The sequence below is a fragment of the Scyliorhinus canicula genome, chromosome 3 (assembly GCF_902713615.1).
Source record: "Scyliorhinus canicula chromosome 3, sScyCan1.1, whole genome shotgun sequence".
NCBI classification, from domain to species: domain Eukaryota; kingdom Metazoa; phylum Chordata; class Chondrichthyes; order Carcharhiniformes; family Scyliorhinidae; genus Scyliorhinus; species Scyliorhinus canicula.
This window is the reverse complement of record NC_052148.1, coordinates 109860065-109879170: the sequence shown is the minus strand read 5'-3', so window position 1 is coordinate 109879170 and position 19106 is coordinate 109860065. Positions and strand designations below refer to the sequence as shown.

General features: G+C 45.2%; 1 protein-coding gene across 1 annotated transcript in view; it reads right to left on the bottom strand.

Moving 5' to 3' along the window:
- Window positions 1-19106, bottom strand: part of asah1b (N-acylsphingosine amidohydrolase (acid ceramidase) 1b) — a 41799-nt gene that overhangs the window by 9393 nt on the left and 13300 nt on the right. Inside the window, exons 3-8 of the mRNA XM_038791079.1 lie at window positions 16786-16876; window positions 14193-14279; window positions 12713-12791; window positions 4287-4361; window positions 3854-3899; window positions 2821-2965 (exon numbers count right to left, since the gene is read on the bottom strand). Of these exons, the coding sequence (XP_038647007.1) occupies window positions 2821-2965; window positions 3854-3899; window positions 4287-4361; window positions 12713-12791; window positions 14193-14279; window positions 16786-16876 (523 nt within the window). The remainder of the gene's footprint in view (window positions 1-2820; window positions 2966-3853; window positions 3900-4286; window positions 4362-12712; window positions 12792-14192; window positions 14280-16785; window positions 16877-19106) is intronic.

Below are 19106 nucleotides of genomic sequence, written 5' to 3'. Positions count from 1 at the left end.
GACAGGTGTCAGGTCGAAAATATAATTGAGGGCCAAGAGGAATACAGAAGGTTCAGAGAGAAGAAGAAAAAGCACATTAGAGAAACGAAGAGGGATTAAGTGAAAAGACTGGAAGCCAACATAAAGGGAAATCCCAAAGTATTCCTGAGGCAAATAAATAGTAAAAGGGTCAGAGGAAGGCGGCTGATTGGGAACCAAAAAAGGGATTTACACATGGAGGTAAGGGCATGGCCGAGATGTTAAATGAATATTTTGCACCTGTCTTTACCAATGAAGCAGATGCTCACCCAGACCAGTGTGACAGAGGAGGAAACTCTGTTGATAGAAGGATTCACAATTAATAAGGAGGTAGTATTGGATAAACTGTTGATACTTAAAAGTGGACAAGGCACCTGGATCAGACGAGATGCATCCAAGGATATTGAAGGAAGTGACATTCAAGAAAATTGCAGGGTCGTTTCGTATAATCTTTCAGTCTTCCCTAGACCCAGGGGAGGTCCAGAGGACTGGAGAAATGCAAAAATTACATCTTTGATCAAAATGGTTGCAAGGATCAGTCAGTTTAACACGTGCCTGATGGATCAGGTCCAATAACATTTAAGAAGCTCAACACCATCCAGGAAAAAGCAGCTCATTTACCACCTCAAATATTCACTCCCTCCACCATCAGTGTTTAAGGGCAGCAGTGTGTGTCATCTCGAAGATACACTGCTGCAACTCACCCAGGCTTCTTCAACAGCACCTTCCAAATCCATGTCCTCTCCAACATGAAGGACCAAGGCAGCAGACTCATGGGAGCACCTGTGACGGATTTAGGTAATTCCAGACCTGATAATACTTTCTTGCTAACCTATGATTTAGGTTAAGCCACCAAAAGAGGGAAATCTGTTTCTTTCCCAAGACTCAGAATAGCTCTCACGAGGGGATAATGCTTTTCCGGGTCTCAAACAGTTAAACAGGATTTCAGTTACTTTCTCATGGGAAAAGTTCAGATGTGTCACTCATAACTAAATTGTTACCTCTGTCGGTCGTAGGCCCTAGTCATTTAAGACTTCCTAAATGAGTGTCTAGGATTTTAAACTTTGAGAGTAAGTCTACACAGTTTAATTTTTAATAAAAGTATTTTTATTGTAAAATACTTTCAATTGATTCATACAGAATTGCAGAGTTAAAAATATAAATTGATTAATAGTTCTTAGTTATCTGTGAAGAATATAAAACTGTTAACAGTCCTTTGTTATCTGCTAACAAACTAACTTCTATTAAGGGAATTAGATGTCTAAAACATGGAAAATCCTAAAGTATCTCCTATCAATTTCTAACACATTTCAAAGAAGTTTAACAGAAACATACTTACAAAAAAACCACAGGGTCTTTGTCTGACGAGGCAAGCTACTTGAACAGACCTTCACTCACTTCAGCAAAGCTGAATGAGAAGATAACTTCGCTAAAATTCCTCTTCTTTTTATATATAAAATCCTCAATTCAGTCAAGGATTCTTCCTGTTATCTTGTCACTTAATGTTGGTTAATTGTCTATAGCCAAATGGCTAATAGAACATTGAACATTACAGCGCAGTACAGGCCCTTTGGCCCTCGATGTTGTGTCGACCTGTGAAACCACACTAAAGCCCATCTACACTATTCCCTTATCATCCATATGTTTATCCAATGATAAACAATGATATGTTTATCTAATTTGCTGTGTTACAGCGATATGCGTTTAATGATCTTAGTGTCTGCTTGAATGTCAGGTGTCTAAAATATATGGGTTGAGAGGGACTTGTTTAAGAGATCTGTCTATTTTCAATGTGTTATGTTTCTTAGATATATAGATGGTCAAACTGACACTTTGTCGAAGGGTGTTATCTTAAGTGTCAAAAGTTATATAGCTAAGGAAGGATTTGTTGTCTTGTTTATCCGAAGATATTCTGTGCTATAGTCTAGATTCTTTTGTAATTGCAAGGAGGTGATCTGTAGAATTTATGGTCTGTCAATTCAAGGATTCTTCCTTATCCCACATTTGTCTGGAATGTCGGAATGACCCTTGGGGTCAGTTAAAGTTCTCTGCAGTAAATGATGACTTTTAAAAGACCTTTTATTTCACTTTGAATTAAAATACTTGGATGCATTAATGTGCTGCTTATCGTTGTCCTTATTTTAAACCAAATTCTGCGGTGAACATGATATCCATCGCACACCACCAGGTTCCCCATAAAAATCACACATTACAAATTTCTACTGATGATTTACTTGGCTATTCCAGCTACTACTCTTTAAATATCAAAAGGAAAATCAACGACAAGAATTTTGATAGTTCTTAATTTCAGGTTTCTAATGGTAGAGTCCCTACCGTGCAGAAGGGGGCCATTCACCCATTGAGTCTGCACTGATCCTCCGAAAGAGCACCCTACCTAGGCCCACTCCCCTGAAACCTATTCCCATAACCCCACCTAACCTGCACATCTTTGGATAGTGGGAGGAAACCTGAGCACCCGGAGGAAACCCACGCAGACACAGCGAGAAAGTGCAGACACCCAAGGTCGGAATCGAACCCGGGTCCCTGGCGCCGTAAAGGCAGCAGCGCTAAATACTGTGCTGCCCCAGTCATTTAGACCAGTTTTGTCAAATTGTGGCTCGTGCCACGTGCAGTCCCCAAACCAAAAATGCTTTCCCTTGGATTGCACTGAATATCATTACCAGATGTCTTGACGTAATGAAGATTAAAAGAATGGTTTTGGAGCAGCACATTAATCCTTGAAGCCGATATGGATTCGAAAGGTAAAGGCAGAAACAGTTTTAGAATTTCTCAGTAACTTACTGGTCTCATGCCAGTCAGCATCCCAACATATCCAACAAAATTGGTGGATTTAAATACGGTTTTGTTGTTCCTTTGGAAATCTAGATTTACTGTTAGTGGTCGAAGATATTCTGGAATTATCCAGGAACTGTTTTTGGAATCCCAGCTGTAGAGAAAACAGAAGCATGATTCATACTTAGGATTCAGTAACAATCCCCTTCAAAACGACTGGCATGGCACTGGCACCCACAGAAAAAAGCCTCAAAACTCGATCAGGTGTTTCGCCATATTTAGCAGCAGACGTTTAACAATGCCACACCAATTTGCTAATCCTGTTCACACAGGTGCTGACCAGTGATCAGGAGCAGGAAATGTGGTTGCCATCTCACTAACTCAGGGATTCTGGGGCCAAGGGTAATACCCCAATAGTTGAGAATAGTTAACGTGCCACAGACTCTATGTTGAAGCATCTGGGTTAAACTGAACAAATTCAGAACTAGTCGGATTCCATAATCAAAACCAAAAATGATCCCCACCAGTATCTGCAGAGAGCGAGATAGGGGGTGACGGAGCGAGGAGGAGTAAGATAGAGGGGAGCAAAAACAAAACTTTAAACATGAACACCAGTTTGCTCTCATTGCAGATGCTGCCAGACATGCTGAGTATTTTCAGCATTGACAGAATTTTGTTTTGGTTTACAATTAGGATTCTAAAATTTGTTGAACAAAAGGCTATGGGATGGTTCCTTGAGGAGCAGCCAGTGCTCCTTACACCTTAAAAAAGGATTAATATCATACACTTAAATTACTGTCTCATCTACTGCGATTTACATAATAGAGAACCGGTATAGTAAGAAAAAAACATTCCCATGAAGTTTATATTCATAAATGTAAAAAGATATTCATATTACTGTAGTAAACCATTTCTAGTTTCAATTCCTTTCCAGCGATGATTAAAGCTAATAATGATCAAATCAAACTGAAATTTACCTGACATTAATACTACCCAGAAATGGTTTCTTCCCCATAAATATGAAATAAAATCAGGTTCTTACCCAAGGAATAATCCAAAATCCAGATTCCGAGCATGGTACAATTTCCCTAAAAGTCAAGGATAAATATGTTCACCTCAACAATACATGTCATACAGTTGGAATCTTTAGAATCCATTTCGTCCTATAGCTGGCTCTTTCCTATCCCACAGTCAAGGAAAACAGAATCCATTGAGTGCAGCAGAAACAGGAAAGGCACACAAAGGACTGAAGTAGTCATCAGGTTTTGAAATTTGGGATGTGTTTAGACGTCAGGGTGACATAAAGGCTGTCTTATAACCCAAATTGCATCTAAATAAAAATTCAAATATTTGGCACACATCTTACAGTAAAGGCATGAATAGTTTTACCAAATGATTCAGTTAATTTCTTTGCTACTTGTTGATAAAATACGACCAACACACCAATTGAGAAATCTTTACAGTTGATGACGTACCTGCTCGATCTTCAGCTACGAGTGAAGTGCACACTGTGAATACTTCATAGAAGATATTAAATAGCATAACTTCCCCTGATAGAGAAAAGAAAATGGTCAAGAAATATAAAAGCAAATCTGCTAGTTTGACAATTCAGTTTCAATGTCTTCAAGTTCTGAGAATCACATCTACACATTTCAATGTACTAAAGTTCCTCTACCTCCTTTTAACATTTTATAATCAAGAGGAATGTTAGTTAGAAAAAAATACACTTCCATTCTTAAAAAAAATGTATTTTATTCCAAACATAATCAAAAATACAAAAACACGAATCAGCAACATGGTCAACACCCCCACAGTTCAATTTGTACAATTTTCTCCCCTTTTCACATCCCCTTCCTCCCCGGCGACAAACAATTGCTCAAATATTGTCATGAACCGTCCCCACTGTGTCTCAAAACCCTCCGCTGCTCCCCTCAACTCAAATTTGAACTTTTTCAGTCGAAGGAAGTCATACATGTCCCCCCAGCCAGGTCGCCACTCCTGGCAGTGTTGCCAACCGCCAGTCTAACAATATCCTTCACGGCAATTAGAGAGGTGACGGCCACGACATCAGCCCTCCTCTCCTCCACCAGCTCCGGCTTTTCCGCTACCCCAAAGATCATAAGCCTGATCTCTATCCCCATAATCCTCTAAAGTGTCCCGAATATCGCCTCCCAGTACCTCTCCAATTTCTCTCAGCCCCAGAACATGTGCGCATGATTAGCTGGCCCCCGCCGCCCACACTTCTCACACTCATTGCCACTCCGTGGAAGAACCAACTTATCCTCGCCTGGGTCACATGCACCCTGTGCACCACCTTAAATTGGATCAAGCCCACCCTCATTCACGAGGAGGTTCGAATTTACCCTGTGCATCCCCCCCCCCATCAGCTCCTACCATTTATTCTTAATGCTCACCACCTGCGCTCCCCCCACCAACTATATATATCCCCAACCCTTCCCTCCCCTTCCAGATCAGACAGCAGCAACCACTCCAACAGGATATACTCCTGCAGCTTGGGAAACCCTCTCCGTTCCTTGGGCGAAATTCTCCGACTCCCAGCAGGGTCGGAGAATTGCCTGGGGCCGCCTAAAATCCCGCCCCCGCCGTGGCAGAGATTCTCCGCCACCCGGGAAGTGGCGGTGGCGGGAATCTCGCCACCCCGATCAGCGAGGCCCCTGCGGTGATTCTCCGGCCCGGATGGGCCGAAGGCCTGCCGCTGGGAGGCTTCTCCCGCCGCCGAGGTTTGAACCACCTCTGTAACGGCGGGATCAGCGGCGCGAGCGGGCCCTCGGGGTCCTGGGGGGGGCGGGGGGCGATCGGACCCCGGGGGGTTCCCCCACGGTGGCCTGGCCCACGATCGGGGCCCCCCGCTCAGACTCCGGGCCAGTGCCCTGGGTGCACTCTTTCTCCTTCCGCGGCCGCCACGGCCTCCGCCATGGCGGAAGCGGAAGAGAAACCCACATCGCGCATGCGTCACTGCCGGCGCATGCGCCGACTGGCGAAAGCCTTTCGGCCAGCTCCGCTGCCGGGGGCGCCGGTTTTTTGCGCCAGTCTTCTGGTGCCAACCGCTCCGGCGTGGGGCTGGCCCCCAAAGGTGGGGAGAATTCCCCACCTTTGGGGAGGCCCGACCGAGTGGTTGGCGCCACTCCCCTACGCCGGGACCCTCCGTCACGCCGGGTAGGGGAGAATCCAGCCCCTTATGCGCAAAGTCCCTCACTTGCATATACCCGAACTCGCTTCCCTTCGGCAACGTAAACCTCTCCCGCAGCTCATCCAGACCTGCAAACTTCTCTTCCAGGTACAACATCTGAGAGATAGGATTTATGATTATTTAGAAAAACATAGTTTGATTAAAGATAGTCAGCATGGCTTTATGAGGGGCACGTCATGCCTGACAAGCCTCATTGAATTCTTTGAAGATGTGACAAGACACATTGATGAAGGTCGGGCAGTGGATGTGGTGTATATGGATTTCAGAAAGACATTTGATAAGGTTCCCCATGATAGGCTCATTCAGAAAGTTAGGGGGCATGGGATACAGGGAAATTTGGCTATCCGGATACAGGATTGACTGGCCGAAAGAAGACAGCGAGTGTTAGTGGGTTGAAAGTATTGTGCTAGAGACTTTTTTCCAGGGCGGAAATGGCTGTCACGAATGGACATAATTTTAAGGTGATTGGAGGAAGGTATAGGGGAGATGTCAGAGGTAGGTTCTTTACACAGAGAGTGGTGGGTGCGTGGAATGCACTGCCAGTAAAGGTGGTGGAGTCAGAGTCATTAGGGACATTTAAGTGAGGGATAAAGATCGGGGGGGTCTGGAATACAAACAGGAACCTTGGCAAAACGTTCATTTTAATCGCCTGGACTCTCCCCACCAATGTCAGGTGTAGCATATCCCTATAAGTCCCCCCTAATCTCCTCCACCAACGTTGCCAGGTTCCATTAATGCATCATCGCCCACTTCACCGTCACCTGAACCCCCAGATACCCAACCTTCCCTTGGCTATCCTAAATGGCAACACCCTCAGATTGGCTCCCAGACCCACTGCATTCACCGGAACCACCTCACTCTTTCTGAAATTCAATTTATAAATCCGGCTCCAAGATAACCATAATTCTCTCCATACTCTTCAGCGGGTCTGACACAAACAGCAACAGGTTGTCCATCTACAACGACACCCTACTCTCTCACAATCCCCTGTCACTCTACTGACTCCTCAAGGGCCAACAAAATCAACAATGAACACCCCTGTCCCGCTCCCCTATGCAACCCAAAACTCTGTGAACTCATCTCATTTGTCTGTACATACGCAACTGGGGCCACATACAAAAGATGCATACATGCCAGAAACTTCGGGCCAAGCCCGAACCCTCCAAGGATCTCAAACAGGTACCTCCATTCCACCCGATCAGAGGCCTTCTCCATGTCCACAGAGACCACTACTGCCGGTACACGCCCCTTCGACAGGGTCATAATCACATTTAACAGCCTCCGGATGTTAATGGAAACCTGCCTACCCTATATGAAGCCCATTTGGTCCTCAGCGACATCCCTTGGAACACACCCCTCCACTAACTTGGCCAACATGTTCACATCGTGTTTAACAGTGAAATGGGCCTATATGACCCAAACTCCAACCAGTCCTTCCCCTTTTTCAGGATTAGCGTGATCGACGACTGGGTCAGTGTCTCCAGCAACTCCCCCTTGGCCAGTGCCTTGCTAAACATCCCCAGCAAGATGGCTATTACCTTCGATTTTGAATCAAACCCAGAGGGAAATACCTGACCCACCCATCCCCTTCCTCAACCGGAGGTGTCTCTCCTGCAGAAAGACCACCCGCTTTCAAACTCCTCAAATGCACGAAGACCGAGGACCTCTTCACTGGCCAGTTCAGTGTCCATACATTCCATGCTACGAATCTACCCAGAGGAATACGTCTCCACTCCCCTCTATGTCCGCTATCATCCCTCTCCAATTCTACCTCCTTTAATTTCACCCTGAACTGGGCCAATCCAAGATGACCCCCTTCTCTGCCCATGACCAAGCTCCAACCCCAACCCTTGACATGCCGCGGCCCCCCTCCCAACAGCCAGCCTGGCCATCCCCTGCAGACACCTCCCCCACCTCACTTCTGTTCACCAGCAATACCTGCCAACCTGGCAGATTCTGCCCGAAAGCCCCCCTCCCCCACCCCTCCCTGCACCTTTCCCTCCTTGGTCTGTGCAAACGGCTCCCCGTGGACCCCACCTCCACCACACAAACAAAGACAATCCAAAACCACAGGTCACCCCCTCCAAAAAAAAACACCACAGATGGCAGGGGGTGGGGGCAGTTACCCAATTACAAACTTATAACCCCCTAACAAACAACAACACCCAGCCCAAATATCCCCTCACCCTCCAGCCCCTCATAATAGCCACATCATCCGACCTCTGGTGTTCCAGGTCCCCAGTCTCCCATTGACATTCCGCTCTCCCCCAATTTATGGTCTCTTATGAAGTCACTGGCGTTTCAAAATAATACTCCCGGCCATCAAAGGTTACCCACAGTTCCGTCGAGAATAGTACCCCAACCTGAATCTGCCTTCGATATAGCCCTGCCTTCGCCTTGTTAAATCTGGCACACCTCTTTGCCAACTCCGTGCTGGAGACCTGGTTCCCTTTCCATTTACAGTTCCGCTTCTTCTGGCCTACCCTAGGAGCTTCTCCTCCACAAATGTGTGGAGCCTCAAAATCACCGCCCATGGTGGCTCCCCCACTCTTGGCCCCTGCCTTAGGGACTTGTGCACCCTGTCCACCTCTGGGGTCTTGTCCAGCACCCCCTCCGCCATTAGTGCCGCCATCATCCTTGAAACGTATCTCGTAGCCCTTGGACCTTCGAAAACCTCAGGCAAACCCACGATACGCAGATCCTGCCTTCTGGATCTATTCTCCTGCTCCTCTACTTTGCTCTCAGTGACTTGCAAAGGTCCACCAGGAACTCCACCTCCAACGCCACCACCTGACCACTGTGATCGGCCATCACCTTCTTCATCTCCCGGATCCGTGACCCCTGTGCCCTGAGACATTTCTCCACTCCCTCCATCGATCCTTTCAGGGGAGCTACTGCTCCCTCGATGACCTTCGACCGGTCCTCGTGCACCTCCTTTTGTTCCTGGCCGACTCCTTTCTAATAAATGCCATTAACTGCTCGGTTCTGGGCTTTCCAACTTGCGACGCCCCTTCCTCCTCCGCCATTTCACAACTGTTACTGCGCCAGAGGCCACCTCCAGTTCCTTAGCCAGGTCTTTAACCTGTTTTTGCCGGGTCTGGTAACTAGCAGACACACCACTCTCCTCCATACCTTCAGCTACACTTTCCTGTCGGAACTACCCCACTTTTGGGTAAAAAGAGCTCAAACCAACACCTTTGAGCCAGAGCTGCCCTGTGTGCAAACACCAACTCCATAGCTGCCACTGGAAGTCACACTTCCATTTTTGGTCATGTGTCATTATCAAGTACTTCCATGTCATACAATCACTAAATTCCTACAGTACAGATGGAGGTCATTCGGACCACCGAGTCTGTGCCAACCCTCCAAAAGAGCACCCTGCCTGGGCCCACTACCTCGCATCATCTTCAATGCCCCATAACCCCAGTTAACCTAAACATCTTTGAACACTAGGGGACAATTTAGCATGGCAAACCCAGTATCCTGCACATCTTTGGTCATGACTGGAAAGCGGGATAATAGCAGCATTTCCACCCCCATCCCTTCCACAAACAGTCCCAACAATGGGCATAACCCCAATTTGAAGACTGTATCAAATTTAAGCGACTTTGTGTTTCCAATGCCAAGCTTGCTTACGGTAGAGTTTTGAGATCAGAATTGAACAGTAAAATATATGGGGTTGCTCCTACTAAAAATTAGATTGATAATCGATTTCCAAAATTTATTTCACGCCTTCATGCAAAGCGAGGTTCTTCGTATTAAACTTAAGCTCAAATATGGCTCAAGTTTGCAAAAATGATTAGAAATGGTTATATAGGATACATAAGCAAATACTTACAGTATAATATAGTTTTGAATCTGACTTAATAATTGATCAGTAATAGGATTTCTATGATTCATAGTATTAGGGATATGGAATTATTGAGAATCATTACAATTGTTACAGTCAGTTCATATTTATTTTAAAAGTCTACATAACAATCACGCTGCTTCAAAATTGAGTGAAACTGATAAATCGCTAAGTTGGTGTATAAATGAGAAGATTACAGTCTAAGGCATGTATCATTGAATCTAGTGTTACAGCTAATCATGTGGAATGTTTCCTGCATTAAACTAGAAAGGCAACCACTAATGGTCATCTATGTCAGGAGTGAGAGCAAAGTGGTGAGTAGGAGATAAACTCTGGGTAAGTAGTATACAACTATTCCAATTTAGTTCAATTAAAAAAAGTATGTTTAGGTCTTTAGCTGATTTTCTGTTGCACAGCTTATAATAATCTTTATAATTTTTCAAAAAATATTTTTTATTCTCCTCCTTTTTCACATTTTCTCCCAAATTTACACCCACCAACAATAAACAATAATCAGTGACAAATATGTCAATCCCCATATCAAGAACAACAATCCCATCCTCCCAGCAAGCCCCAAACAGTAGTCCGCATGTTCACATAAACAAATGACAAAAAGGAATCAGGAATCACCCATCGTCACCATTAACACACACCGCCCCCCACCCCTTGCCCCCTACCCCCCCCAACTAATGTTCGATGTTATCCAGTTCTTGAAAGTGCGTAATGAATAATGCCCATGAATTGAAGAACCCCTCCATCCTTCCCCTTCAGTTTCATGTCCACCACTTTAGAGATTACCCTAAAAACCTCCTTCCAGTAATCCTCTAGCTTTGGACATCTTCTACTCCTTCAAGAATCGGCTCACCCTCACCCTCGTGAGGTGTGCTCTGTCTACCACCTTCAGCTGTATCAGCCCCAACCTCGAGCACGAGGTGGAGGCATTCACTCTCCGGTGCACCTCACACCAGAACCCCTCCTCCATATCCTCTCCAACCATTCCTCCCAATTTGCTTTGATCCCTTCCAGTGGTGCCTTCTCCTCTTCCAAAATAGCTCCGTACACCGCTGACACTACCCCCTTCTCCAGTCCCCCTGTCGTCAGCACCTCCTCCAGTAATGTGGAGGCCGGCTCCACCGGGAAGCCCTGTATCTCCTTTCTGGCAAAACCTCGAACCTGCATGATTCTAAACATTTCCCCCTACTAATAATCTTTATAATAATAATCTTTATTCTCACACTCACCTGATGAAGGAGCTGCTCTCTGAAAGCTAATGATTCCAAACAAACCTGTTGGACTTTAACCTGATGTTGTAAGACTTCTTACTGTTGTCACAAGTATGCTTACATTAACACTGCAATGAAATAACTATGAAAAACCCCTAGTCGCCACATTCCGGTGCCTGTAGGGTAACACAGAGGGAGAATTCAGAATGTCCAAATTACCTAACAGCACGTCTTTTGGGATTTGTGGGAGGAAAGCGGAGCACATGGAGGAAACCCACTCACACACAGGGAGAATGTGCAGACTCCACACAGACAGTGACCCAAGCCGGGAATTGAACCTGGGACCCTGGCGCTGTGGAGCAACAGTGCTAACCACTGTGCTGCCGTGCCGCCCAATATGAGGGGTCAGCTGCAAGTAGAGCAGATGCTGGTTACTATATGGTTGGGGGCTGACTGACCAGTTGAAGCTGGTTATGTCCAAAGAGATATATAAAAGAGACAGAGCTGTGTGAACTACAGTTCGAGCTGTGAATATTCACAGAATTATTGAAGACTTCCAAAATGAGAATTTGGAGATTGGACATTCAGTGTTGAACAAGGTGGGAGTGCCAGGTACACTAAATATTGCAAGAAACTAAAGTCTGAAGTAGAACAAACTACCCAACCCTATAAAATGGCTGCAGAGATGTGAGGGATTCAAATATCAGGTGTTAACTTGGGCAACCACCTGCAGGAAGGGCCACACTCAAATTCTCAGAACTTGAGAAGAAGGACGCAAGCTGATAACATCAGGGATAGAGAAACATTTTGGAATAGGAGTTTGAGACAGCAGTCACAACACGGAGAATGGGAGAAAGTAGTGAAGGAGGAAAGATGACCGACGGTCTGAGGCACAGGGAAAGCAGGAAGAAAAGGTTAAAATAAGAAGATCCAGGGCAATTTATATTCTGAGATTTTAAGCTTTAGTTTCGCGAGGGGAAAATGAAGACTCAGAGCTGAGCCAATAAATAAAAATCAGAGGCACACATAACAAAAAAAAGTGAGATGAATTGAGGAGAGATAGATTAGTTAGTAGTGTCAAAAAGCCATGGATAGAGGTTAGAAACTCATTACAATTGAAGAGGTCCTCCTATAGGTAAGGTAAAGTTGCCATAGTCCCAGATCACCATAGCCTTTTAGGTGAGAGCTGACTTGTGGTGATTTAACCCGAGGAGCACCTCAGGTGAGGGGCAAGGTTGAGAAGGCGGGGCCTCATGAATAACCTCAGCCGGTATGGGAATTAAACTCATGCTGCTGGCCTTGCTCTGCATTACAAATCAGCTACCTAGCTGATAGCAAGCTCACCCGGCCCCTGGTTTACTCCTATAAGAGTAATAATGAAAACACCAAGATAAACTATTTAGCCTTCAAGGGTACAATTGTTTGACAAACCGTATAATTCTTTGGGTAGGTAACAGACAAAGTTGGAGGAAATACAATGGATTTAGTGTACATGAGGCAAGATTAATAAATCACAATGGTCACATTAACAGATTATACCATGTGATGCAGTCTAATCCAAGAATAAACAGACACTGCTATGATAAATAGAATCTATTGTACAAGTAAGAATCGTACCCAAGGGTACTCCCGACACATCTGCGATGCCTTTTAGCTCTTCATTAAATGGGGAAGGAAGTGTATCGACAAGTGGAGCCTGGAAGGATAAGAATTTTTGCACAATATTAAAATCTGAAAATGGCCAGGATTATTTTGTCAGATCTAATTTGTGCATTTCTCTCTTCAAATTGGGCACCGAGACAATTTAACAAACTGACTCATCTTAAAATTAGTTTTTAATTGAAAACAGACGATGTTGGAATTCAAGTCAGGTGTTAAATAGAATGCCAGTTGACGGTAGCAGAGGTTCTTGCACTGTCTCCTGTTTATTTAATGGCTTCTCTAGGCTACACTGGACAAGCAATAAAGCATCTGGAGTTCAAACATTCAGGGTTGATACAAGAGCATTGTGTCGACTTTCTGCTGAGGGCACAATCTGCTATTCCATGCAAATTAGGCACATTTTAAGAAGTGTTTCCGCACTCCTCCAGGTGTTTCTGTTCAAACTCATTTACATATCATAAATAAAAATGTGATGAAACTGTACGATCAAGCAGCATTTTAAAAGGAATTTTAAAAACCGCTTTAAAAATACCCTTTATATTTAATAATAGCAAACTTGGCAAAGTTTGATTAATGAAAATGTGTTCTCGCAAAATAATTAAGTTAATGTGGGTGGCACGCTGACACAGTGGTTAGCATTGCTGCCTCACAGCACCAGGGGCTTGGGTTCAATTCCAGCCTTGGGTGATTGTGTGGAGTTTGCACCTTCTCCCTGTGTCTGCTCCGGTTTCCTTTCAGTCCAAAGATGTGCGGGTTAGGTGGATCGTCCATGTTAAAACTGCTCCTTAGCGTTCAGGGTTGTGCAGGCTAACAGGCATAGGGCGTGGGATTGGGCCTGGGCTCGATGCTCTTTCAGAGGGTCGGTGCAGACTCAATGGGCCGAATGGCCTGCTTCTGCACTGTAGGGATTCTACGATTTCAGTATGAATCCACCACCTAATTCAAAATGACTGAAAATGACTTGCTATACTAGAACCATTTTCGAGTTAGACTGAGGTACAGTGGTAACTTTAAAAATGTTCTTGCAAGCAAAAGATTCAGCATAACGTTTTGAGCCTTTGAGGGTCTGTAAATGAGTTCAGTTAGCGCAATTAATGATGATGATTAATTTACCCAGAGGGGTGTCCCCAATTTTGGGTTGTGCCTGCGCCACAATATTCGTTCATTTCATATTATTTAAAACCAGCAAAAAGACTGCAGAGAAACTCGAGTTGCCGTGAATGCAACGTACGTTTAAAGCTCTTGTGAGCTTTTGCACTGGTTATGCCAAAATGTTTTTTTGGGAGCGGTGGGCGGATGTCACTAAGGAAGCCAGAGGAATCAAGCAGAAACTCCAGGCCGAGATATTCAAACGGTCAGTTACAGGACAGTCCCATATCATTTACAAATATATAAACCTTGTATGTTGGAACCAAAAATGAAAACGCATCCGTACCAAACCTTTATCCACCAGTTCAATCAATTTTCCACTTGGAAAGAAATCCTTTGCCAAGTCCTTGATCACCTGGATTAAATTGGTCAGCTGAAATTAATCAAAGTTGCTTTGTTAGATTACATAGCATTTGGAAGCATAACAGAACATACAGTGCAGGAGGTCATTCGGCCCATCGAGTCTGCACCGACCCATATTAAGCCCTCACTTTCACCCTATCCTCGTAACCCAATAACCCCATCTAACCTTTTTGGACACCAAGGGCAATTTAGCATGGCCAATCCACCTAACCTGCACGTCATTGGACTGTGGGAGGAAACCGGAGCACCCGGAGGAAACCCACGCAGACACGGGGAGAACGTGCAGACTCCACACAGACAGTGACCCAGTGGGGAATCGAACCTGGGATCCTGGCGCTGTGAAGCCACAGTGCTATCCACTTGTGCTACCGTGCTGCCCCATAATAAAATTCCAAACTAGCTAAACAGCACTCAGCAGCAAATTAAATAAACTTTTGTCAAAGCCTGATAGTGATTGGTGGTGCTCGTGAGGAGGGAGGGGGAGTAGAGAGTGATTGGTGGTTCTGTGAAGGAGTAAAAGAGGGAGAAGGGAGTGACTGATGGTCCTATGAGGAAGAGAGAGTGATTGGTGGTGCATGGGAGGGAGGGAAGGAGGATAGAGAGTAATTGGTGGTGCCAGTGAGGAAGGGAGCAGAGAATGATTGGTGGTGCTGGTGAGGGTGGGGGAAAACGAGAGCGAGTAAGCGACAATTATTAGATCCAGCATTTTCAAAATGACCCAGTTCTCATTTATTTTGAAGAAAAAAGTTTTGTGGCAGCCATTTGTACACAATATTAGTAAGCACTCAGTTTACAGACTTTTACACTTATGCCCATGCACTGAAGCGAAAGCAGGTTAAACCAATCTTTTACAAAAAAGGAAAGCAAATGTCAGTGATTACTGTAGATTTATATTGTGTTTTTCACAACTATCAAATGCCTCAAAGTATTTTACAGCTAATGAAGCACATTTAAAGTGTAGTCACTGTTGTAATGAAGGAAGTGTGGCTCCTAATCCACGCACAACACCCAACAACAGAAATGCGCTAATGACCAGAAAATCTATTTTATGTATTGTTGATTGAGGGATAGAACATTAGGGCTACCTCCCAGCCTTTCTTTGAGTTAGTGCCATGAGAACCTTTATTCCCATCTGAGGGGCAAGTCTCCCAAGCCCCCGTCAGCATGTTTGATGATGGGTACAGTGGGAGAATGTAACAGGAGGGCAAAATTGGATTCATGCTGCCGTGAATTTACAGTGGAATCTTCTGCTCGTGCCCACCATGGTGGGTTAGAAAACCCGCCTGAGGTAGGTGTGAACCACATTTGCACCCTGTTAATGGGATGCAAATGAAGGCCAACTCCCCATGGCAGATTTCTCTCTATTCTCGCAGGAAAACATGTTGGGTTGATACACGCTCGTACAACATGGCATGCAGATGTCGGGACTTATCTTAATGCCTGGGGCTGCCTCCAGATTTCAGGATGGGGGAAGCGCCCACAACGTTGGAACTCCACAGCAGTGGGTCAGAGGTACATCTGCAGGTGGACCTTCCAGAATTACGTGCCCTGGAGGGTGTCCCTTGTCCAGCCACAGAATGTCCACATTCTCAGAATGTCCACATTCTCCTTTCTTCGATAGTGGGTCAGTGGTGTTGGGTGCCTTTTCAACATGGCACCGAGACACTATAGCAGGCTACACAACATCCAGGCCTGCCCTGCCACCGAATATAACGTTAAAAACCCGGTTACATAATTAATGAGGTCGTGGCTGGAAGATTTGGTGTGTTTTCTCGCCAGATGCCGCAGCAGAAACACCGCCTTCCAGCACCCGCCACAGAACTTAGCCTCAAATTGGGAAAATTCTGCCCCAGGTCTTGGTTTAATGTCTCATTCATAGGCAAGGACCTCAGCCTAAATTTTTGTGCTCAGGTCCTGGAGAGGAATGGCCTGAAACATTACTAGAAATGTGGTTACGCACTTTTTGATTTGAAGAGAATTAAAATTAACCTTTCTAACAGGGATACTTAGCACCACAGTGCACATATTGTTTAAATGATGCATATTGTTAGCTGTTATTTAAAGCTGTTCAATCTGTGATAAATAAATTTTATAAAATGTTGTTCATATCTCTTTCTTTTCCATTCTGTCAGTTTACTCGCTCATCTCCTGCCCTCTGGGATATAGTTTGTTGATGTTGGATGCTCTCTGGTATACAGTGGCCAATATTCACACGTAACCCTAGATAGTGAATATTTTACTTGTTTGGTTTTAACCTCATGTAGCATCCACATACATTTTTAATTGGGATGGGAGAAAAGAGACACAGGGCAACAACCAGTTTGTAACATTTCATGGCCTGGAACACCATCCTGGAAGACATATTAGCTTTGTACAGGGGAAGTGCAAACCTGGGTCTTCCTGGTTTGTGCAACTCAGCTACTATGGATGGATAGACTCAAAAGTATCCAAAAAAGTCAACTGTGTTTTGTATTTCTACAGGAGATAAATACCAACACGAGATGACAATTACATACCTCCACTTTCTTATCATGAATCAACTGGTTCCATCTTATACGTGGAGCAGAATCAAGATTTATCTTGTACCAAGGAACAATGCCTTTAAACCTGTGAACACACAGTGCAGTGCCTATTTTATTACAATGTGGCATTATAATTCCACAGTACAGATACCGACATTACAACCAGAGACCTTTCAGGCCAAAAACAAAATAGCCTAATATATTTTTTGATTATACTTTCAGGAACGCCTTACCGAAAAGGGGAATACATGCTGAGACCAAGAACAAAAAGAGTTGTTTACTCAAAATAAGGCAGATTCTAATTCTTGAATTAGACTTCATAAAAATGATAAATGTACAGTGGAGCGGTTATAAAAGGCATAAAGTTTGACTGATGAAGTACTCAATGTTCAGAAAAGGTTCAAAAACTCATTGGAGGCTAGCAATGGATGACTTTGCCAGTTTGGATCCAAATACAAGATACAATTCAGTATTCCAAAACCTCTGAAGAGACGAACAATTTTCGAAGCCAAAGTTATATTATGTTCTTATTTACATGGGTTTCTGTGTTTTAGCATGGGGAGGCGGTAGCATAGTGGTATTGTCACTGGGCTAGTAATCCAGACACCCAGGTTAATGCTCTGGGGACCTGATACAAATGCTACCTTGGCAAATGTCTAATTATGACCATTAAATCATTTTTGAATTTTGTAAAAGTCCACCTGGTTCACTAATAATCCCTTTAGGGAAGGAAATTTGCCATCCTCACCTGGTCTGGCCTAGCGCGGGTTCAATTCCCGTACCGGCCTCCCCAAACAGGCGCCGGAATGTGGCGACTAGGGACTTTTCACAGTAACTTCATTGAAGCCTACTCATGACAATAAGCGATTATTATTATTAATATATTCCACAAAATTAAAACTGGTGAAAAAAACGTGGGCACATATTTCACAAAGAACTTTATAAATCTCACTGCAAAATGCACAAAAAAGACCAAGGAAGCTAAAACTCTTTCTCTCAGTGGAGGGCAACCTGCAGCCCGTGGGCCGTATGTGGGCCATTAGAGCTCTGACTGCGGCCCATGAGACATTTTGTGAGAGGGCAAGATGGTTTGAGTGAGAGAAAGTAAAGCTGGGAGATAAAGGAACATGGGAAAGAGTGGGACTGAGAGCAGAGCCAGAAGGATAATGGGACGCAAGAAAGAGCAAGGCAGAGAGTGGAGCCAGGAGGATAAATTAGCGAGAGAGGAGCCAGGAAATATAATGGCGTGGAAAAGAGCGAGACAGAGGACGTAGTGATTGGTTGGTGAGTATGTTATTTATTTTCCTCATTTATCTTTAAACACTTTTTACAATGGGTAGCTGTCACATTTTCTTTCATAATTTTTATAACAGAAGTAGCAAAGTTTATCTGGAGCAGTAGGGTTTATTAATAAAAGGGTAAATAAATAAAAACAAAATAAATATCTAAAGCACTTATCTGTGTAATTAGGAAATGTAAACTTAAAAAAAAAATCTTTATTGGCATTTCTCATTTATAAACAGTTGTATATATACACACCAAGGCGGGATTCTCCGACCCCCCGGCCGGGTCGGAGAATCGCCAGGGGCCGGCGTGAATCCCGGCCCTGCCCCCTCCCGAAGTCTCCGGCACCAGAGATTCGGTGGGGGCGGGAATCGCGCCACGTCTATTGGTGGGACCGCCCACTGGCGATTCTCCGGCCCACGATGGGCCGGAGACCCACTGTTGTCATGCCGGTCCCGCCAGCGGGAATCAAACCACCTATCTTACCAGCGGGACCAGGCAGCGCGAGCGGAGCAATCTGGCCCCGGTGGGTGCCCCCACGATGGCCTGGCCCGCGATCGGGACCCACCGATCGGCGGGCGGGCCTGTGCCGTAGTGGCACTCTTTTCCTTCTGCGTTTGCCATAGCCTTCACGATGGCGGACGCGTAAGTGACCCCCTCCCTTGCGCATGCGCGGGGATGATGTCAGCAGCCGCTGAAGCTCCGGCGCATGCGCGGACTTCCGCCGGCCGGTGAAGTCGATTCGGCCCCGGTTGGCGTGGCGCCAAAGGCCTTTTCCGCCGGTTGGCGGGGCGCCAACCACTCTGCCGTGGGCCTAGTCCCTCAAAGTTCGGGCTTGGCCCCTAAAGGTGTGGAGAAATCCGCACCTTTGGGGCGGCCCGACGCCAGAGTGGTTCACGCCACTCCATCCTGCCAGGACCCCCCGCCCCGCCGGGTAGGGGAGAATCCTGGCCCATATTTTTCTTGTCCACGCTAATTTCCTTTATTATACAGAGGTTTAGTTTGTCCTTCGTTTAACTGACCCTACCCTA